At 43.1% G+C, this 23,928-nt stretch overlaps 1 protein-coding gene across 1 annotated transcript in view; it reads left to right on the top strand.

Annotated features, from left to right (window-relative positions):
• The first annotated feature begins 18,575 nt into the window (after positions 1 to 18,575).
• The window catches only part of GEM (GTP binding protein overexpressed in skeletal muscle), a 45,819-nt gene continuing 40,466 nt past the window's right edge, over positions 18,576 to 23,928 (top strand). The window contains exon 1 of the mRNA XM_042923862.1: positions 18,576 to 18,741. Coding sequence (XP_042779796.1) covers positions 18,706 to 18,741 — 36 coding nt within the window. The 5' untranslated portion in view covers positions 18,576 to 18,705. The remainder of the gene's footprint in view (positions 18,742 to 23,928) is intronic.

Genomic DNA, 23,928 nt, shown 5'->3' with positions numbered 1-23,928 from the left:
AGAGACTTAATTATAGAGACTCTTAATTACAGAGACTTAATTATAGAGAACAAACTGACGGCTACTAGTGGGGAGAGGGGTGGGGTGGGGGATTGGGTTAAATAGGTGGTGATTATGGACTGCACTTGTTGTGATGAGCACAGGGTGATGTATGCAAGTGCTGAATCATACACCTGAAAGTAATATAACACTTTATGTTAACTGGAATTAAAATAAAAACTTAAAATATACATATAGGAAGGTTTAGGTTAATAACCCAATAATCTGGCATGCTTTGTGTTTAGGAACATTGTCTTCGTACCACAGCTCTTTGCATGGTAGCACATCTCCTCTGATTCACACAGAAACAGGCAACCTCAAGGTCAGAGTTTTAAATATGATGATTAAATGCAGCTTTATAAACACTTAGTATGGTATTGAATGTTGAGTTTCATAGTGTGATGAAAGCAAATGTGCTCATAATTATTCAATTCATCCCAGATTTCCCAGTGTCATTGGAGAACAGCCCAGGGTGACATAAATGACAGGCTGCGCATGAGGCTGTTACAAATATGAAGAACAGTGTGGGCTGCAAACATCAGTGAAAGAAAGCTTCAGGAGGATGTGTGATGTGAATTAGACGTCAGTGATTGGGTTGTTTTGGACAAGTGGATTAGATGGCTCAAGATTCAGGGCATCAGAGGAGAGGAGAAATGTTCCAGAAGAGTGAGAATCCCAAGTGTAAGAAGTTGGGTAGGGGAAAATTTGGAGGTCCTTAAGAAGAACATTAAAGAAGTGTCAAAGAGTCATAAGAGCATTTTAACAATAACACAAAATGTGAAATTTCATTTAAATGAAAAACCTTATTTGAATTGAAAAATGATTTTAAATTTTGTCTCTGTTAGTAGTTAACTTTATATTACAGCTGGCTAAACCCTTGACTTTAAAGTGACAAAATAGAGAAAACAGTTATTCCATGTTGGCACTGAAACCTTGGGTCACAAGTCTGAGAAGTGACTTAGTCAGTCATGACTTGCCCAAACAATTGAGACTGGGGTGATTCATTAGTGGCCTGTTTTATTAATAACCGTTATTCAACTAACAGGGAATACTTCCCAGATGATGAGTATGTCTAGAAACCAACTTAATAGGCTTTGGGTAGCTCTGAATGTTGGGGCAAGAACTGCCCACGGGAGTGGGGGTGTCTACCATACTCTAAGCAGTTGTAGACAGTAGATACTGCACTGAAATTGGTACCTGTGTGGCTAGACAGAGGAATGAGAAGCTTCAATAATCAAGTGGAGGAAGCTTTAAAAATATTTAATATTGAACAAAAAACATTCCTCTAAGAAGAGAGTTTTGTGTAACGGCTCTGTTTAGGCAATTTGAATTAATGGCCTCCTGCCCAACATAAGCTTGGGGCAACCTTGGGGCAGCCATGATTTAACACCCTTTTAAAGAATGGACAAGCAGAGGGCAGCGAGGCAGATCATTACAAACAACCTCAGAGCCAAGAGCCAAGGACCTTGAGTAGGTTAGAGTCCAGGAGAGGCCAGCAGGCAAAGAGTGTGGCAAATCAGACATCTGGTGAGGATCCATTGAGCTTTGTGTTACTGTGGGAGAAATCTCATCTCTGGTGACTCCATGTGGACCAAGTGTTTGTGAGTTGTTCAACCTTGGTTGACAAAACTTAGGTTTTGTTTGTATATTATTCTACAATGGCTAACACTTGGGTGTTAGTTGTAGAAATGTTAGCAGGACACATGAAGTACTTAAGTTATTCTCTTGAAATAAAAAAATTTTAAAGCCCCTGGTCCCTTCCCTTCCCTCCCCTTCACTCCTCTTCTCTTTCCCCTCTCTTTCCTTTCTTTCTTTCCCTTCCCGTCTCTTCTCCTCCCCTCCCTTGCTTTCCCTTCCCTTCCTTTCTCTCCCCCTACCATATGTGTAATAAAGATATTGGATCTATTAATTAATTAATTAATTAATTTAAATTCAAGTTCGTTAACATACAGTGTATTGTTGATTTCAGGAATAGAACCCGGTGATTCATCACTTACATGTAACACCCAGTGCTCATCCCAACAAGTGTCCTCCTTAATGCCCATCACCCATTTAGCCCATCCCTACCTCTCCTCCAGCAACCCTCAGTTTGTTCTCTGTATGTAAGTCTCTTATGGTTTGCCTCCCTCTCTGTTTTTATCTCATTTTTCCTTCCTTTCCCCTATGTTCATCTGTTGTGTTTCTTCAAATTCCACACAGGAGTGAAATCATATATTTGTCTTTCTCTGACTTATTTTGTTTTGCATAATACACTCTAGTTGCTTCCACATTGTTGCAAATGGCAAGATTTAATTCTTTTTGACTGAGAGATATTGGACTTTTAAAGCTGTATATGTAGCTTTCATGTGGGTATTTTTAATTACACATCCCAAGTAATGAAGTTAAAATGTCATGATAAGTTTTGGGTATATGATTAATGGCAAACTGTGACATTCAATGCACAATTTAAGTCAGTGATCTCTAAACACTTTTGATTATGTAGGTTGTAACTCTATCCAATTTTTAAAAAATGTTTTATTTATTTTTGAGAGACCACATGTGGGGGAGGGGCGCAGAGCAAGGACAGAGGATCTGAAGCAGGCTCTGGTCTGACAGCAGCGAGCCCAACGTGGGGCTTGAACTCATGAACCTAGAGATCATGACCTGAGCGGAAGTCAGAGACTCAGCCGAATGAGCCACCAAGGTGCCCCATTCCATCACAGCTTTTGAGTATGCACTCCTAATATATGGAGTTTATTTATTTATGCACTGTATACATTTACTACTGTACTAATTAAATTAAACTTCTCATATTTTCCCCACTACCTCAATAGTTCAACTTACATATTTTGGGGATACACGAATCCCCCCCCCCCCCACTGATCCCAACAACTTCACATAATAGTTGAAACAGTTAACTAGTTAAAAAAAAGAGGTTTTAAAAAAATATTTTCTTTAAAATTTCTTTTAATGTTTATTTTTTTAGAGAGAGAGAGAGAGAGGACAAGTGGGGGAGGGACAGAGAGAGAGAGAGAGAGGGAGACACAGAATCCAAAGCAGGCTCTAGGCTCTGAGCTGTCAGCGCAGAGCCTGATGCAGGGCTCCAACTCAGGAACCGCAAGATCGTGACCTGAGCCGAAGTTGGATGCTTAACCGATTGAGCCACCCAGGCGCCACTAAAAAAAATATTTTTTTAATCCTAATCATGGGAGAAGAAATGATCTATAATTTTCGGAATTTAATCTTTGTTATCAGTATTGTGCTTTCTGAGCCTACCCTTGATCGCATAAAAGCAGTAAATAAAATCTCAAGAAACAGTGACGTGGAGTAAGGGATTCCTTCTGTTGGGAGATGGTGCAGGGCAAAAAGTCAGGAACAGAGGACAAATTTAAATTTAATTTTATTGTGTATCTACTTTGTGTCAGGCATCAGGAACACCAAGCTATAGAAGAAGTGGTCTCTTCAAGTTGCTTATAAAAGCCTTAGAGACTTAGAGAAATTTATCTTTTTGGAGGAAAGAGCCAGATAACCACACCTATGCAAGCATTAGCTAAATTCACGTGAAAGGGAACAATGGGTAGAAACAGAAAAGTTGTTACCACAGGTTATTGCATATTAGTTGACTATCCATTCTGTGCCAAGGCTCTTTTATATATGTTACATCATTGGATATTCTCAGGAATTCTGTGAGATAGGCATTGCTATCACTATTTTACAGAGGAGAAAGTGCAAGCTCATATAGATGAAGTAGTTTGTACAAGGTCAACAGCCAATAAATCATATAGCTAGGATTCCAACCTGATGTAAATAGTTACCATTTATTGAATGTTTTGGGCAGTGATGAGTGCTTCATTTATTTTCTCTTATTAGGTCCAGAACAACCCTATGACCTGCTGTCATTTTGCCCAGTTTACAGATAAGGAATCTGGGATTTGGAGAGCTGCTCGTGGTGGTGTACAAGCACCAAGTGGCTCTCTGATTTTCTTCTCTCAATGATGAAACAGGTGTCAGGGCAAGGGCGAGACAGACCAGGGGGCCAAGGAGTAGCCTGTGGTGTGAAGGGCTGCTTCCAGCACTCTAAATGGGAATTGGTTGCTTTTAGGCTCATTTGTAGCCATAGCAATATAGGATGCACATAAATGGTTGGGTGTGCTTTAGCTAAATATCAGTAAATCTGCGTTTAATCTTACCCATTGGTCATGAGTATTACATCTTCCCAAGACACTTCTAGGTATAAAGGCCCAATTTAAGAACAATGGCAGGAGATTGTGTCTGACATAAATTTTACTGACTCTACTGACCGTCTCAGCCCTCGTGCCCTAATCATTGATGCCCTGGCTGACAGAGACCTCCAGACTGGATTTATTTTGCTTCCTCAGAAGGCTGATGTTAATCACATTTATTTCTAGCCTGTTCTTAAAGCTTGCCATCCACATTCATCCTCATTATCCTTCCCGCGCCCTTCTGAGTCATCTTACCTGAAGATCTTAGAGCTGTGCTTTGTCTCAGGCGCTGTGGTGAACCACGTAGGTAAATAATGTTTTTATTCTTTCCTGATCTCATAAAAGTAGAATTGTGGCTCAGTTACATTCTCCAGAGAGTGAAACTTTTATTCATGTGTGTCCAGGCAAGGAGTTCGTCACACAAACAGTGAGGAGTTGCTAAGCAATGTAATACACACTTCGTTAGTTGCAGCAGTGAAATTGTTTGCTCTTAGCGACGTGATAAGTGGGGGATTCCAAGCTAAGGTCCTGATGACACGGGTACAGTGAGGTCTGGAAGGCTCAGACGTGGGTATCTTTTGGTTTGAACCCCATGTTCTCCTTTCTCCCTCCCAAATCCCTTTGGATTGGTTTCACCCTATGTAATCAGGAGTGAAATAGAATGTGTAAGAAGGGGAGAGGGCACTGATGAGCTGTTTAGTGCTTAGTATGTCCTTTAGCTGAAATATCAATGTATCCGGGCTGGGGTGGGGTGGCAGGGTGGGTATCGAGAAATAATTTAACTCTACCAAAACCCATGGCTAACTTCTATTGGTTCTTTAGGTTTCGGCTTAAATATCACTTTTCCCTAAAACCCCCCCAAGAGTGGATTAGGTGTCTCCCGGTATGGATATTTGTTGTTGTTTCTGGTTGTTAACATCCAAAACCTCTACTGAATGTGGGGAAGAGTTCCCTTATGTGTAGTATTTGTGGGATCCCTTCCTCTTCTCATGGAAGAAGCTGAATGAGGGCAGATTTCTCTCTCACCCTCTGACAGTCCAAGTCTCATCCAATCTGATTCTATTTTCTGGAATTTTGGATTGTGAGTGACTGACACAGAGACAAGCATTTTTCTTTGCCTAAATCAGCCAGAAGTAGTTTCCAGGCTTGCCCTGGGACACTTGGATGAGCCACTCTCTCATGAGCTCCCAGGGTATCTCTATTAGTTTTGTAAGGCTTTCCTGACAAATTATTATGAATTTTGTAGATTAAAACAACAGACATTTAGTTTCCCACAGTTCTAGAGGCCAGAAGTCCAAAGTCAGTATCACTGGGCCAAAATCAAAGTGTTGGCGGGGCCATGCTGCCTCCAGGAAGGGAGAATCCCTTCCTTCTCTTTCTTCGGCTCCCAGCTTCTCATGGCTGCCACCATCCCTCAGCTTATGGCTTGTGGCTGCATCACTCCAGGCTCTGCTTCTTGGTCACATTGTCTTCTCCTCTTCTCTGTGTGTTAAATCTCCCTCCGCCTCCCTTTTTATAAGGATCCATGTGAATGCATTTAAGACCCACACACATCATCCACAATAAACTCCCCATCTCAAGATCCTTAATTATATCTGCAAAGACATTTTGTTGTTGTTGTTGTTATATAAGTTAACATTCGGAGGTTCCAGGGATTGGGTTGTGGATATTTATATTTATATTTATATTTATATTTATATTTATATATATAAATTTATATTTATATATAAATATATATATAAATATAAATTTATATTTATATATAAATATATATAAATATATATATTTATTTAAAAAATTTTTTAATGTTTATTTATTTTTGACAGAGAGAGAGAGAGAGAGACAGAGCATGAGCGGGGTGGGGGGCAGAGAGAGAGGGAGACACAGAATCTGAAACAGGCTCCAGGCTCTGAGCTGTCAGCACAGAGCCCACGCAGGGCTCAAACTCACAGACCGCGAGATCATGCCCTGAGCCGAAGTCGGACACTCAACCGACTGAGCCAACCAGGTGCTCCATGATTGTGGACACATTTTGGTGGCCATTTTTCAGCCTTTTATGCAGTATCCTCACTTTACCCCTCTGTAGTTCAGGAGGTCAGTTTACTTGTCTCTTTCCCTTCCTAGACTGTGAACTCCTGGAGTTCAGAAGCATTCATCTTGCCTATCACTTATTCCTGGTGCCAAAGTTCTGGTGGGCACACAAAGACACTTGTTGAATGAATCAAAAAACAAGTTCAAGCCAAGATGTAATCAATGTTGCATCCTTTTTTTCAACACCAGGCTTGAAGTTTAAGATTTTAGGGGCAAATTTTCTCTTGTAATAAGGATGTCGATGTCAACACTGTCTGTTTAATCGAGTTAGTTTTGCTTTCACACCTCTAACTTTTCACAGCACTAAGCCAGCAGACAGGAAGCTCGTGCACCCCATCTGATTCCCAGGGCAGATGCTGCCAGACGATCGTGGCTCTTCCCTCAAAAGCCCAAACGCTGCCTTTGAGTCCTTGACACAGCGTTCTAGGCAGCTGCTCCCTATCAGGTGAAGTTGGCCAGCAAGGTAAAATTTTTCATGTCACCATAACCAGAAGATAAAAAGAGCCAACCTCCTCAGTCTGGTCCCACCTTGCTTGGCCACTTTCTTTTTCATTATTTTTAGCATTAACTCTCTACTTGAGCTGGCATCAAACATACCACATTCAGTCTCCACTCTGAGTTCATAGTGTTCTTCTCTCTTTCCTCTCCAAGGTAGTAGCCCCCCTTCAGCTTTCAGTGCAAGTCCCCACAAACAGAACAGATTTTTCTGTAACTTTGACACATAAGTCATTTCTCTTCATGCTACCAAACGCAATTTGTTTTCTCCCCAGGTCTCCAATTATAATCAGCACCTACTTACCCCAATAACATTCCTTTACTTACTCCATCATACCGACATTTAACTTACTATCTTTCCCCACGTTCCAATATGTTAAACACTTCATTTCTATTCTGGGTTTCTCGGAGGAGACTCTCATGACCTGCAGGAGGCTCTAGCAGTTGCCAAGTGGTGCTAGTGTGGCCCCCAGCTATGTTACACCTGGTTAGAGCCAGGTTCCAGGTGTGTCTGATTCTGGTCAATTGGAATCTGAACTCTGTTTCTGGGCCAAGTTGGAAGGATCCAACTTCCAATCCAAACAGTGTAGTCACTAATCAATGCACTCTTTCCCTGCCTTCAGCATGGAGAATACCGCAGATGTTTCCGCACAATCTTTTGGGCTGTATTATGTGCCACCAAACCCACTTAATCTTGGAGAAATGACAATGTGCAAATAAATTACCAAGCTGGTGTCTTGCTTCAGAGTTAAGGGTTTCAGTTGCCAGATACATAATATGAAACAGGTACAGATTGTAATGTACCATTTTTCTTACAGGAAGATAAATCTAAAGTGGGACTTATTGCCTAAACCTGGTTTATGATAGTATGTGGTTTTCATGCTATGTGGTTAAACCTTTTTATTTTAATCACCCAAGGCTACCGTGGTTTAGATATAGTCATTCTTTTATTTTTTGTAGTTGCTGCAATCTCTGGGATCAATTCGAATCGGTTCAATACTGTTACTCATAATGATATGTAGGTGGTGGTAGAGTCAGACTCTGCCGGAAATGACTTTTAGGTAGATAAACCTCCTAAGTCAAGGGAAACAAAAGCAAAAATCAATGATTGGGACCACCACAATATAAAAAGCTTCTGTACAGCAAAGGAAACAAGCAACAAAACAAAAAGGCAGCCTACTGAATGGGAGAGGATGTTTGCAGAAATATATTCAATGTGGGGTTAGTATCCAGAGTATATAAAGAACTTACACAACTCAACACCAAAAAAATCCCACAAATAATCCAATTAAAAAAGACAGGGCGGAAGACATGAACAGATATTTCTCCAGAGAAGACATCCAGATGGCCAACAGACACATGAAAAGATGCTCATCATCACTAATCATCAGGGAAATGCAAATCAAAACCACTATGAGATATCACCTCAGATATCACCTTAGCCACCTTCAGAATGGCTAAAATCAAAAATATAAGAAACAACAGGTGTTGGTGAGGATGTAGTGAAAAAGGAAGACTCGTGTACTGTTGGTGGGAATGCAAACTGGTGCAGCCACTGTGGAGGTTTCCTCAAAAAAATTAAAAATAGAATTACCATTTGATCCAGCAATTCCACTACTGGAATTATTTTTTTACCCAAAGAATATGAAAACACTAATTTGAAAAGATACATGCACCCCTATGTTTATTGCAGCATTATTTACAAAAGTCAAATTATGGAAACAACCCCAAGTGTCCATTGATAGGTGAATGGATAAAGAAGATGTGGTATAGATAGATAGGTAGACAGACAGATGTAGAATATTATTCATCCATAAAAATGATGAGATCTTGCCATTTGCAACAACATGGATGGGTCTAGAGGGCATAATGCTAAACAAAATAAGTCAGAGAGAAACAAATATCATGTGATTTCACTCATATGTGGAATTTGAAACAAAACAAAGAAAAAAAGAGACAAACCAAAAAAACAGACTCTTTAGAGAACAAACTAGTGGTTGCCAGAGCGGAGGTGAGGGGAGGTGACGGGTGAAACAGGTGAAGGAGATTAAGAGTGCACTTATGATAAACAGTGAGTAATATATGGAATTGTTGAATCACTGGATTGTACACCTGAAATGAATATAACACTGTATATTAACTCCATTGGAATAAAAAATAATAAAAATGCTGAAAAAAAAAAAAGAAATTGCTCTTAGGGCTGGGAGTTTGGGCTGCAAGATGTCTCATTCATCCAATGTCACAGTACAAGTGTGTATTTCTTCAAATCTTGGGAAGTAAAATTGGGGCCATGAGAGGCACACCATGTCCTTTTCATGGTGTGCAGAAGACGCCACAAGGGCCTTAAATCATCAAGCTGCTCTTTAGCTGATGCATTTGGAGCAGTCTCATTCTATGTCCACAGATGGTCCCAGCTCCAAACTGTCTCCCCCCTTTCTTCCCCTTTCCAGCTGTGTCTCTGCATCCATGGCCTGAGATCCCCAAAGGCCATCCATTCTTCTTTCTCCCCCCACATCAACCATAAGTAAGTCAATACATGAAAAAAGCTTTCTGTACTTTGGCAGGTTTAGAAAATTCTTTACACTTCTCACTATTGGAAAGAGTGAGTCAATGTACTTTTTGTATCAGTTTCTAAAGTGTTTGATTTTTTAAAAAATGTTTGGCTCAAAATTCTGTCATCTTATATTGAATTCTCTTGTGATTTTGACCTTTTTGACTCAAGGAGGAGCATCACAGGGAAAATGGAAATATTGTCAACTATTGTCCCCAGACCTCAAAAGAACAGAGACCTAACTAACCCAGCTTTGGTAACCTTTCCTTCTTCTCTTCTTTTGGAAGAAGAACGAATGATCAAAATGAAGACACTCATGGGACCAAAGAAAGGCAGATGTGGAACTTGGGCTGGATTCCACCTTGAGTAACAGAGCAGGACAGGACTCTCTAAATGCCTCATCTAACACGATGGGATGATGCTTAAAGAACACACTGCTTTCTAAACAGTTTTGTTGTTTAGAGATTGTCAAACTCTGTAACATAACTGAGATAATGTCTCTCATCTTTTAAAGTAAAAATTGCATGGAAAAGTCTCTATTATGTAAACATTTGATAACCTTCTGTGCCAGTATCTTTTGGGGGATGGGCAGCCTTTAGCATCTGCAACTAACTGTGCCCAAAGCAGCTTCCAAAAGCCAATTTCGGCTTGTCCTCTAGGCCGGAGGCAGAGCAATTAGAAACCAGGCCCCTGCTGTATCATTCACTTTGTGGCATCAAAATATGGAGATGTTGCTCATGTTTGGGTTGTTTTCCAGTGTGCAATGCCAACCATCTGATATTTGTGCTAAGTGGGATTACTGAGAGAAATATCAGTGGGGCAGCTTCCCAAGATGACAGATTGTGGGAAGGCCTCTCAGCTACAGCAAATGGGCATTTGGATTCTCCAACGTCCATCCAGAAAGGGAGAGGAGAACCCGCATTCCTCAGATGCCTGGTGTTTCACCCTCAGTTGCAACGTCACATAAACATCTGGTCAAAGTTTTGAGGCAGACAGGCAGGCAGGCGACAGTGATTCGTGTCGTTGATAACCAGTTATGAATTACCTTAATTTGAAAAGAATACTTGTCTCACCCCTCCCCCACTATTACCTGGTTTCTGAAAGGCAAGAATGTTCTCAGAGAAAGGACTTTTCTTAGCAAATGTTGGATTCATAAAGGAAGAAGTCACGACAAGAGAAAAGACCTTGCAAGGGCACGACTCTCATTGTTTGCAGGGACAGAATTGCTTTTCAAACTTTCATATGCTCACCAATTTCAAACAACAATCATGCTTCTGCAGTGGGGCCTCTGACTCAGAATTTCCAACCAGCTCTGAGGGGATGGCCGGTGGTGCTGGCCCCATGGACCTCTCTCAGAGGAGCAAAGGCTTCTGCCAGTGATTCTTGTGTGGAGGCAGGGAAGGTATATATAAGAACCACCTGGAGGAAGTTCTTTCAGAATACACATTCCCCTTTCTCCCCCACAAGGGCCAGCAAAGTGGATGTAATGAGGGGCATGTGGATTTTTAAAAAGCATTATTGAGATATAAGCCACAAGCCAGAAAACCCACCCATTTTAAGTATACGGTTCAATGGTTATTAGTGTTAGTTGTGCAGCCATCACCACAAACTTATTTTAAATCATTTCCATCACCCTGCAAAGAAACCTCATTCCCATTCCATCATTCCCCATTTGCACCCCCCAGTTCTAAGCAACTACCAATCTACCCCCTGTCCCTATGGATTTGTCTTTTCTTGACCTTTCATATAAACATATAAAAATATGTGGTCTTTTGTGTCTGGCTTCTTTCACTTAGCATAATGTTTTTGAGATTCATCCATGTTGTAGCATGTGACAGTACTTTGTTCCTTTTTATGGGCACAAGTGCTTGCAAAAAGCTCAGGGTGATTCCGTGGCTTTCTGGTGGAGGACCACCAAATAAACTGATATACTATATCAGTTTAGAAATCATCATCTTTTTTATTTTTTCAAAATGAAGAAGCAGAGAGACCAAACGATTCCTTTATGTTAATTAGTAATTGAAAACAGTATCTTTCAACTTCAAACCCAAGGTCTTTCCCTGAGGCACGGTCTGTGAACCCAGCAGCAACAGATCTGAGGTCACCTCAGGCATAGAGTGTTCTTCCAGAGCTCGCTCACCAGAATGCAGCCAGGATGACTTTGAACAGTCTTCACAAAGGGGAGCATTCAAAGAAACATTTCCAGGTTCAAGAAAATCTTGTAAAGTCTTTTAAGTCTTTATCGAAATCCCTGGAAGAGACGCATTATGCTTGATGATGCATAGCAAGATACTCCTTTTTGAGTGTCACATGTCCATATTGCACAGGCCCCTCCTAAGATATCCCTCTGTCTTTGCTCTCTCTTGGGCATCCCCCTCTAACTCCACTTTGTGTTGGCTGGGTTTTCATCTGCTTCCTCCTCTAGGAACGAATTTTTTCTTTGGTACTTCGTCCTTGCCCTTTAATGCAAGTCAACTTAGTCATTCTAAGGCCATTCTCTCCCTTCTCTGTTTGTACCTTTATCCATTTCTCAGAGTGGCACTCTAAGGACTGGTGAGGTTGGACAGGCCTATGACCACTTTTGAGTATTTTCTGTGCTGTTCTATAGTGTTGAAGGTGGGTTGTGTTCTGTCTTTTGAAGAGGCGTCCAAGGGGCCAGGCATCAGTGCTGCCCGGCTGATGTCTGGTCAAAAGAGGGATTAGAAGCCATCCTTCTTGCATTGCTGCCATCCCAGGGCTCTTAGCCCCAGTTCAGGCCAGTGTCAACCTTCTTGGTAAAGACCTAATGAAAAACTGCTACATAAAGACCCTTTTATCACTTAATAGTTCTTCCTTCCCCCCAGTCTAATAGTTGTCCTCTTGTTCTGGATATGGCTGAACTGTGCACAGGGTTTCTTGAAATTCAGGTTGTTACATGCTAGGCATGGAGCAGAGCAACTTGGTAACAACAATTTTAGTGTCTCTTAACTCAACTTTGCCCATGGCCTGGGTCCTCCTCCCTGCCTTGAGCTTCTTCTCCTCATTGAAAAATGGAAGATCTGCCTACTTGGAACCTCAGGATCTCAGGACAGAACTGGAAGGATCCTTCGAGTGTATCTTCTTCAACATGCCCATTTTTCAGGTGAGGAAACTGAGACCCTCAAGAGTGAAGTGTCTTATAATTGTTGTTGGCATTTCAGCTCCATGTGTGTGTATCTAGCTGTGTGAGAAACAGAAGGGAAGAAGCGAAAGCGAGTAGATTCTATAGAAAGTAGAGAGCAGAAAAAGATACATTGGAAACTGGGAAAACAATAGCATTTGAGATGGAAGTAAATTTCCAAACTGTCTCAGTCACCCTCGTCATCTGGGTCAAAGGAGTGATGAGAACATCAATGCGCAATGCTGGTGTTAGATGCAGAATGTGTTAGAGTTTTAAGGGAAAAAAAGATTCTAGAGAGCTTCTGGAAAACATGTGTCCAACACAGTTCTGGCACATAGCAGGTGCTGAATAAATATCTGTTGATTGATTCAAGTAGGCTTATAACAAGTAGGCATGCTCCACAACATAAAGGCAACCTTGCAAAATATGTGCTTAATTAACAGGCTGTGGTTTCTGCATTTGGTTTGCAGGTCTCTGTGGGCACCAGCTGAGGTCATGAGTGTCACCCTTTCTTCTCCTGTCCCTTGTACTAGTCTTTGAAGCTCCCCATTAGTGAAGAGACTGTGTCTCTTTACCTGCAGCAAATCCAGCTGAATTCAATTCCACAATCAAGACATCCTGAGTGCTCCCTCCTTATTAATATTTCTTGGAGAATGGAACTCAAAGGGAATATAAAGGAGAGACCAGGAACATTACGTCTTGTAATGTCTGATTTTTGTTTCATCATAGCAACTAGCAGTAACAGTGTGTAAAGCTTGCAGGACAATATCACATACATTTTCTCATTTGGTTACCTCATTTGGTTAATAACCCTGTCAAGCCTGGGGCTCCCGAAAGCAAACATCAGGCTGCCCATCCTAGGTCAGTGCCTGGTCTCCTGTCTGCTCTGAGTTCTTTCAGCCCTGGCCCCCCAGTGAGGTTTCCATGGCACCCTGAACAATTTATCCCAGCATCTCTCACAGAGCCTCTCCAGGGTGCTTTTGGGGAGGGCACCCTTGGGCGGAACTTCCCTTAGGGCTTGGGGGCCCTGCATCCCTGCTTCCCGAGGGAGATGTTCTGTGCTCAGAGACCATGACTCATAAGCTACAGGAAGTTCTTGGCATGCTCCCTGCACGCTGAAAGAAAATTAATGGCTCTGAAGTTGTGTTTGGTGAAGAAGAAGGACACAAGCAATGACTGCAAAATTCCTGGCTGGAAAATACCTGCTGGTACGTGAGGAGGCCGGGCCCTGGTTTGGCAGAACTGGTGAGTCCTACGTGGCATTGCGTGCCGAGCAGTTTGTGTGAGGGTCTCAGGGACTCCGCCATTTCACTCAACTTGCATCTCTCGATATGAGTCGGGTCCTTTGGATTTTTTACGTCTACTGGGCTTCCTGCCTCAACCTGCCCTCCTCAAAATACCATTGCGGATTTGCTTTCTCTCCTCCTCCTCAAGCCATCAACTGTCCTCATTCCCCTGCGAGCCTTGTCTCGGCTAGCACCGAGGAGGGAAGTAGCTGTTTATACCAAGCCTCATGTAGCCTTACAAAGGCCATTCTATAAGGAGGGGGTTGTCATTCATGGGTTCATTGAGGCATTCATTTTTTTCAAGTATGTGAATATTTATGAAGATCCCACCATGTGCTACATCCGGGGATACAATGGCAAACAAATACTGCCTGTTCTTCACACTGATGGAGCTCATAAGAGGGTCTGTTTACAGGGCAGGACAGACAGTTAAATAGGCAATAACAGTACAGTGTGAAAGGGAAGGACAGTGGGCCTTGGAGCACACGGCAGGAACATCTGGTTGCTTATCGGTGGAGTCAGGGAGTCTTAATTCAAACTTTTTTTTTTTTTTTTAATTTTTAAAGTTAGTTCTTTATTTTGAGCGAGAAAGTGGGTGAGCATGAGTCAGGGAGGGGCAGAGAGAGGGAGGGAGAATTCCAATCAGGCTCCATGCTGTCAGTGTGGAGCCCAACGTGGGGCTTGATCTCACAAGCCGTGAGATCACAACCTGAGCTGAAATCAAGAGTCGGACGCTCAACCAATTCAGCCTCCCAGGCATGACACTGCTTTTTAATTCAGAAGGGAGATTCTGATGGTGGGATCTCAGGCAATGCAACAGACTGCTGTGGGAGAGGCTGGTGCTATGAACTCTGGGTCTCAGTCTCAGCCTTGGTCCTAATGAGTCAAGTGACTTTCGAAAGTCAGTTTACTTCTTGACCTTGTTTTCCTTCTCGGTACAATAAGGGCATTGGTCTTGATGGTATCTAAGGTCCCTTTGAATGCTAAAACATTTGGTGAGGACTGGCTCCATCTGTTGTTTCTTTTAAGACACTGATTGTCTTAAAATTTAATTTTTTAATTGAGGAGTAACTGACAAATATAGTTGTATGTATTTAAAATGTGCAATGTGGGGCTCCTGGGTGGCTCAGTTGGTTAAGCGTCCGACTTCGGCTCAGGTCATGATCTCACTCACTCACTCAGGTTTGTGAGTTCGAGCCCCGTGTTGGGCTGTGTGCTGACAGCTCAGAGCCTGGAGCCTGCTTTGGATTCTGTGTCTCTGTCTCTCTCTGCCCCTGCCCCACTTGTGCTCTGTCTCTCTCTATCAAAAATAAATAAAATGTAAAAAAAAATTTTTTAAATGTGCAATGTGATGATTTGATATACATACACACCGTGGAATGATGACCAGGTCAAATTAACTAACGCTCAATCACCTCACATAGTTAATCACTCCCCATTTTTTGTGGTGAGAATGCTTAAGATCTATTCTCAACAATTTTGAACTACATGATACTGTATTATTAATTATAGTCACCATGCATTTATTAGATCCTCAGAACTTACTTTTCTTATAACTGAAAGTTTGTGTCCTTTGACCTATCTCACACCATTTCCCCCTCTCCTCAGCCCCTGGCAACTACTATTCTATTTTCTGTTTGAGTGAAATTGGTTTGTTTGTTGATTTGTTTAAGATTCCATATGTAAGTAAAATCATATATGATTTATTTCTCCATCTGGCTTATTTCACTTAGAATAGTGCCCCCCCACCCCCCGCCCAATTCATCCATGTTGCAGCAAACAGCAGAAATGGCAGGAGTTTCTTCTTTTTTATGACTGAATAATATTCCTCTCTCTCTCTCTCTCTCTCTCTCTCTCTCTCTCTCTCTGTGTGTGTGTGTGTGTGTGTGTGTGTGTGTGTGTGTGTGTATCACATTTTCTTTCTTTCTTCATCCACTGAAGGACTTTTAGGTTGTTTCTATGCCTTGGCTATTGTGAATAATGCTGCAGTGACACAGGCATGAGGAGGCTGATTCTTAATCTCTTTGGATAACCAGATCCTTTTGAAAACTGTTGACTTTCTCCCAAGAAAAATGTCCCTAAGCCACACAAGGTTTTGCATGGAATTTCAGGGGACTTCCATGGTGTTTGGCAACACCTGGTGAATTTCCACTGGCTTGACACAAGGGCAGTAGAAGCCAGTGAATTTCACTGTGTTTGTGGAACACTGATACCTCCCTTAAAGCAGAGAGAGGGCATAGGAGTATTTACTTACTTTTAGAAAGTAACCACCTGGGAAATGTTTAATAGAATTCTCACTAGTTTTGTGTTTGGGGAGCTGCTTTGCCTTCCAGGGCTCTTGGGATTCTCTGAGAAGTTGAGTAGCAGTGTAGAGGAGGTGTGGAAGCATGGGCTCTGGTGTTACACCATGGGGGTGCAAAGCCTGCCTCTGCCACAAACTGGCTGAGTGATCTTGGGCAAGTTACTTAACATCTCTGTGCTTCAGTCCCCCCCCCCCCCCCCCCCCGCTTTGTAAACTATTGAGGGTAATGGCACCACTGATGGGTCTCATGGGGTTGTTCAGAGAATTAAGTAAGATGAAACCTGTGGTCTGGCAACTAGTAAGAGCTCAGCATACAAGAGGGTAATGGCACCACTGATGGGTCTCATGGGGTTGTTCAGAGAATTAAGTAAGATGAAACCTGTGGTCTGGCAACTAGTAAGAGCTCAGCATACAAGAGCTCAGGCAAGAGTGAGCATCAACATTAAAGCAATCCTTGTGTGTTGCTTTTGTATCTCCTAGACTCAGGGAAGACTCCTGAACTTTGAGACATGGAGAATGAATCCAAAACTGCCACCTCCATATTGACTCTATCAGCTCCAAGTATTGAAAGACCCAACAAAAAACTGCTTACATGACAAGGGCGTTTAGTATCTTACACAACAAGATGTCTGGATTTGGTGATTCCAGGGCTGGTTAATTGAGAACTTGATGGTGGTCTCTTCCATCTGTCTTCTCAGGGGTCCTGGGCTATTGACTCATTCATGAGCTTGTCTCTTTTGGGTTGAAACATGGCTGCTGCCTTAGGTATCAGGTGTGAAGAGTCACCTGCATGAAGAACAGGGCATTTCCTCCCATGGATCTCTTTTAATTGGGGGTAGAAACACCCTCCCCTGAAGCCCTTTGACCCCTGCTCCCCCCAGCAGCCTTCCTCTCAGGACCCCTGGCCATGATTGGGTCACAGGCCAGTGCTTTCTCTCCAAGGCAGGCTGTGTTGGTATCTGGAAACTTTAGCTGTAGCTCTGGAATAGGAGCATGGCTGTGTTGTGGGCCATCTGTGCCATCGGCCTTACTAACATTGGGGTTAGTGAGACTTCTCTCATATCAGCATACCAACCCCATCCCTCATGTCTCTTCCATGACAAGCCCATGTTTCTTTTTGGAGTAAAATGTATTACATTAATACCTTCCAGTGAAATTGATGCTTTGGGAAGATACCTGGTGTAGTCTATAGCTTCCATGACAGTAGGTCAATGTGGACCCCGGTTTGAGAAATCTGGAGAGAATATATTTTTGCAGCATTCGCTGAAAAACTTTTTGCAAAATGGAGAGATTCCAACAGAATACCAGGAACCCCCAGATTCTAGGTTCTAAGCTTCGTGGGTAGAGGTAGTGTTGGGAGGTGTGGAATGGTGGCAGGGGCAGGACTTTATTGGGATGGAGAGAGTGATGACCAGTCTTTGACTGGGATGTGATTTCCAGTGAACCACCATCCCCTGTGCCCGCTCTCTGCTCCAGGTGATGAACAGAGCTAATTCTTCTCACATAATCTCTGGGGAAGGAGGAGACTCTGTGTCTTGAATCTTACTTGGTAGCCATCTGGTAACGGAGTCAGCTGAAGGAGATTTAAAAAGCACTCTCTTCTATTGAGCCCTTACCATGTCCCAAACTCTGTATCGAGCACTCATCATGCACTTGATCTTCACAACAGCCTTGTGAGATAATATTAACATTCCATCCCCATTTCATGTCAGGAGGAAATTTGAAGCTAACCAAGGTAAGCAACCTGAGCCAGGTCACTCAGCTTTGTAAGTGACAGAGATAGAACTGGACCCTAAGTCTGACTCGAGAGCTTTTTGATTCATGATGAGGAGGCTTCAGCAGCTGTGTGAAGTGAGCCCCATGCCCTTCTACTCATAGCCTCTGACCTCTTCCTCAGCTGCCCACAGTGGAGCTGTGGCCTCCATGTTGGAATGGCCACCATGTGGTCTCTCCTAATTTGGTCGTATTTTGCTTGTGTACCCCCCCCCCCCCCACCTCTAAACACACAAACACACTAGGACAGCCTATGGAGTGACTCTGGTGTCACAAGGGAGTAAAGAGGCCTGGTATATAAGTCCTTTCTCACTTTGGTGCAGAAGGAGAGGTGTCATGCGCCCCCCCCCCGAACCCAGCTGCACTCCCTCTGTCGCAACCACCAGTGCTGCAGGGAGAGGAGGGAGGAGGGTGATTGCTCCAACTCTGCAGCACTTGTGCAAGACCACAGACCGGGGCTGTCCCTAGCAATGTGTTTTGCAGCATCTATTACCATTAATTTTCAGTACTTTGACTTTTAGAAGAAAGGGTGTTTTCTAGGTAGGTGACAGGTGAAGATTTGTCAGAATTTTGCAGTGAGGCATCTCTTCTCGGAAGTGCCCCTGGCTGGGTGTGGCAATTGCTTTCAGAGGACCCGATGAGAGCCTGTGATAGGAAGCCCCAGATCCTGCTGTGGCCTGACTACAGCAGCTCTGAGGCCTGGCCTGGTGGGGGTGGGCATGGCTGGGAAGGCCTGTTTGTTCTTTGCTGACCAGGGAAGACTGCAGTGCACATCTGGATTTAATCAGCTGTCCGGTGGTTACTAAATACTAAAATACCCCAAGAAGATGTCTTTGGCTTGCCAGTTTATAGCTGGGTTAGAGGTATGTGTGTATTGCCACCCCAGGGCATGGCCTTTAATCAGAGGGGGTTTGCTTTGCATTCCAGAGATTGGCTGGAAGTTGGCTTTTCAGGGGATAACATTTTTTTGACTTTGAATCAACTGGTTCTTTTCAGATAATTCTTTCTTGTAGCCAGGATTTCTTTCCCTTTGCCAAGGGAACAGCTCCTCCTGGGGTTCCCGACAGGCCTCTCCTGTAAGTGCTGGAGATGAGTCACGGAGAGGGTCTGGCTCCAGGGCTGGGAGTCAGAGGGGGTGTGTGCTGCGAGAACCGGGCTGGCACTTCTCAGGCAACAGGCCAGGCATCACCTTCTGTGCTGCTGAGAAGGGCCTCTGTCCTGTTTTGTTTTTTGTTTTTTTTTTTTTTCAGATATACTTCTTTTGTGTAGTGGAGAGGGGCCTAACTGCCCAAGAATGTGCTATTTGTCAGTTTCCTCAGGCTGGAATATCTTCCCGTCAATGTTTTCTGGAGTGCGTACTAGCTGTAACGTACAAGCTGTATGTTGTGGGAATACTGAGAAGTAGAAGACAGAACTCTTGCCCTCTGGAATAGAATAATAGAGCTGGGAAGACCAGACATATACCATCTACAGTGAAATGACTGCAAGAGTCATCTCCAGTTGTAACACACTAAACCGAGGAGGCTGGTGACATGACAAGGGGGGCCGAGCTTCCTGTGGTTGATGGGAAATAGGAAGTGGGAATAGAGAAGGGAAGGAAGGTATCCACAAAGGGATCCACCCTGCTGGGCTTTAAAGACTTCTGGAATTGGACAGATGGATAATAGTAAGACTAATGATGGTGGCCATTTAGCGAACTCTTAGTAGCACTCTGCTACTCAGTGTTACACAGATATTATTAACTTACTCTACGACAACTTTATGGTGAATACTACAATATCTATTGCACAGACGAGGAAACTAATCAGAGAAATGAAGAAACATGCCCAAAGTCACACAGCTAGTAAGAGGAGAATTAGGATTAGAATGATAGTGAGTCTAGCTCCAGAGTCTCTATTTTTATCTTCTGGGGGCCGTGGGGAGAGAACTCTCCATGTGTCTCTGTGTTTCTGTACGTCTTGGGATTGGGCATCGGCTCTTCTTTGGTATTATCTTTTCAAAGATGTTTTCACAGTACACAGTCTTGGAAGATAGCGATGATATTTCCTTTCAGAACAAGGTATAGGCCTCCTCACTGCTCATTAGAAAAGATTCAGGTTCTCTAAGCATTGGGTTCCTCTCCTGTAGTGCAACCTCCTCTGTGAGCAGGTTTTCACTGGCCCTCTTTGTGGTGTCCTGTGGGAACTGGAGCTTGGGAAACCAGCATGGAATATGCTGATGCTCAGGCTGATTGCTGTACTGTGAGCAATAGGCTTTTTTTTTGTATCTGACCCAGGAGTCTTTTGTCTTCTGCCAGCATCTGTGAAACTGTGGTTGACTCCGTTGTTAGCTTGAAAGTGGGGCAAAATCTCAGACCCTTTATAGTTCTTGATAGTAGTGTGTGTGTGTTCTTTCCCATGGAGCCTGACATGTAGGAAAAGGGAAGGCACTGGGCAAGAGGTGGAACTTTGTAGATCAAGCTGCAAGGAGGCAGGAAATGGAAGCCTTCATTGAGGATCAGTACATAGGTGGGTTTGCCTGGCATGGAGAGTTTGTGTGAGGGAGAAGGGAGAGATAAAGCTGAAGGAATAAATTATAGGTAGGTGGTGAACTTTCTACAAACTGAAAACATGAACATTAGGAGGAAAACCCACCAGAAACATGGTTGGTGCCTGGGAATGTTTCTTCAGCATCTCATGGAAATGAAATGTGATGTAGCCTAACACTAGTCACTGACCACATACAACACTAGTCCCTGAAAACATTGTCTGAGCACTTGCTACAAGGATACCAGCAGCCCACAGCCAGTCCAGCCATACTCAGTGGCCTCAAGGTTTGTGGACAAGCTATGGCTGATTATCCTACTTCCTGTTGGCCCATTTCTCTGTTCCTGGGCCAGTCTGAGCTTCAGTGAAAAGCACTGAAGCAGCCTCAGCTTCCCAGTGCCTGGTGCAGAGCTGCTGTTCTAAACCCTGCCTTTTCTGGACTGCTGGTTTGCCCGAACTGTGGCTGAGGATGGCGGGCTTCCTGGCACCCTTTCCCTTGTCAGCCAGCTTCCACCTTGCCCACCTGACTCCTGTTTTAGCCTTCCTGAACCGTAGTTCACAGGCCCAGTCAGGCCCCAGCTGTTCTCCTCGCCTGCCCAGTTTGAGGTGTAACCTGCTAAACTGCGACCACCAGTACAACTGTGGACAGTGACAAAGAGGAAGAAGCCCAGCAGGTGTGGGCCTCCAGCAGGAGTGGAAGGCAGCGAGGTTGGTTTGTACAGCCTTCCCCATGGCATAGCTTACCCCTGGGAATAGGTCTTCTCTTCCCTTTTTTTCCTGGTTTGTGGATGCATTCCTTCCTGACCCTGAACGTGCTAGGGCTTTGATTCTTTACCTGGGTGTGGAGGTGCACTCAGAATGTATATGGACTGTGAAGTTGGTTCACGAGCCACAGGAGGCCCTGGAGCTATGGAAGGGCAGTGTGGAAGCGATGTTTGTATCTCCTTGGCTCTCACCATTTCTGTTTATGCCCATCTTACTTCCAAATGCCAGGACTGCACATCTTCACCTGAGGGCTTGGTTTCGCTGCCAAGGCCCACTTTTCCCGTGTGTTGGGCAGGCTTAAAATGCCAGGGCATTCGTTCAACAAACACAGAGAGAAAAGTCTGAAAAAAAAAAATGAACTGAGTATCATTGAGTTATGGTATAACTCAAATGGTCTATAATATGTGTGTAATTAGAGTCCTGGAAAGAGAATAGGGCCGAAAAATATCTTGAAGAAATGGCTGCATCCTATTTCATTGTATTAATGAACTGTAACCTAATCATTCCTTATGGTTGGACATGTAGATTATTTCCAATTTTATAGCCTTAGAAATAACATTCTAATGAACACTCATAGATAAATCTTTTTGTATCTCTATTTCCTTGGGATAAATGCCTGTAAGTGTATACGTCGGGCTAGAGGTTATAAACATTTTAAGGCTTTTGAGACTTACTTTTGAATGGTTCTGCAGAAACATTCATCCAGCTTATACTCCCACATGCAGCCCACTAAGTGCCTGTTAGCCAGTATCCATACACATTGGGCAATATTTGCCTATTTGATGGAGTGCTATTTTTATTATTGTAAACTTGCATTTCGTTGATTATTGCTGAAGTTGAACATCACTTTTTTTTTATGTTTATTTGAGAGAGAGCAAGAGTGAGAGAGCAGGGGAGGGGCAGAGAGAGAGGGAGAGAGAATCTCAAGTAGGCTTCATGTTCTTGGCGTGGCGCACAGAGCATGACACAGGGCTTGAACTCATGAACTGTGAGATCACGACCTGAGCTGAAATCAAGAGTCAGCCATTTAACCGACTCAGCCACCCAGGCGCCATGAACATCACTTTTATTTCTCATTTTCAGAGCTGTCTGTTCATGTCCATTCTCCACTTAAGCACTGTGTTATCTATTTTTTTTTTTCTTGCTGATGTGTGATCTTTCTTTTCATCTGTCATGTATTTGTAAATATTTCTCCCAGTTTCTCATACTTGTATTTGGCATTTTGGATCCATTCCCATTGTGGTTCACTGCTAGTCATCATCTGTACTGCTAGCACCAAAACATATAACATTTTGCAGCCTATAGTTCATGCATCTGTTGTTATATGCTGTTACTAGTGTTAAGAGCAATAAGGACTAAAGACCTTTGTTTGATAATGACTTGGGCATGAAGCATTTGTGCACAGCTGTTGTGTATAGTTGTACGAGTCATGTTTGCCCTAGGGTGCCTTCTTCCTCCCCCAGTGGGGGCCAGTAGCAACTTTGAGATATCATCTTCTCCTTCTCCTTCTCCTTCTTTTCTTTCTTTCTTTCTTTCTTTCTTTCTTTCTTTCTTTCTTTCTTACTTTCTTTCTTTCTAATTGCTTTTGAAGTTTTATTTATTTATTTTAGGAGACAGAGAGAGTGAGCAGGAGAGGGACAGACAGAGAGAAGAAGACAGAGAATCCCAAGCAGGCTCCACACTGTCAGTGCAGAGCCTGATGCGAGGCTGGAACTCACAAACTGCACGATCATGACCTGAGCTGAAACCAAGAGTCAGATGCTTAACCGACTGAGCCACCCAGGTGTCCCAAAAGTTTATTTATTTATTTTGAGAGAGAGAGTGCAAGTGGGGGAAGGGCAGAGAGAGAAAGGGAGAGAGAGAATCCTAAGCAGGCTCCATGCTGGCAATGCAGAACCTGATGCGGGACTCGATCTCACAAACCGTGAGGTCATGACCTGAGCTGAAATCAAGAGTTGGACACTTAACTGACTGAGTCACCCAGGTGCCCCTGGGATCCCTTCTTTGAATTCTCAGAAGGGTACTATGTTAGTCAGGGTTCTCCAGAGAAACAGATCCAATAGGAGATAGATACAGATGGTCCCCAGCTTATGATGTTTCGACTTATATTTTTTGACCTTGACCTTACGGTGGTGTGAAAGAGATGTGCATTCAGTAGAAACCATACTTCACACTTTGAATTTTGATTTTTTTCTAGGCTAGTGATATGATGTACAATACTCTCATAATTCTGGGCAGCAGCAGCAACCAGAGCTCCCAGTGAGCCAGGCCATCAAGTGGGTAAACCGCTGATATATGCAATCATTCTGGACCCAGACAACCATTGTGTTTTTCACTTTCAGTACAGTATTCAATAAAGTATAGGAGATATTCAACACTTTATTATAAAATAGGCTTTGTGTTAGATGATTTTGCCCAACTGTAGCTAATGTAAGTGTTCTGAGCATGTTTAAGGTAGGCTAAACTTTGATGTTCAGTAAATTAAGTGTTTTAAATGCATTTTTGACTTAATATTTTCAACTTGCAATAGGTTTATTGGGATGTAACCCCATTGTAAGTTGAGCAAGATACATGTAAAAATTTTTAAAAGGCCATATAAATTGGTTCTATATAAATTGCAACTATAGAGGCTGACTGTCCAGCCTGCAAGGTGGGCCAACAGGCTGCAGACCTGAGAAGAGCCAATGTTCCAGTTTGAAGGTTGTCAGTCAGGAGGAGCCAATGTTGTAGATGAAATCAGATGAAGTCTGAAGGCAGTCA

This window comes from Panthera leo, chromosome F2 (assembly GCF_018350215.1).
Source record: "Panthera leo isolate Ple1 chromosome F2, P.leo_Ple1_pat1.1, whole genome shotgun sequence".
In the NCBI taxonomy this organism is placed as follows: domain Eukaryota; kingdom Metazoa; phylum Chordata; class Mammalia; order Carnivora; family Felidae; genus Panthera; species Panthera leo.
This window is presented reverse-complemented; position numbering and strand designations above follow the sequence as displayed.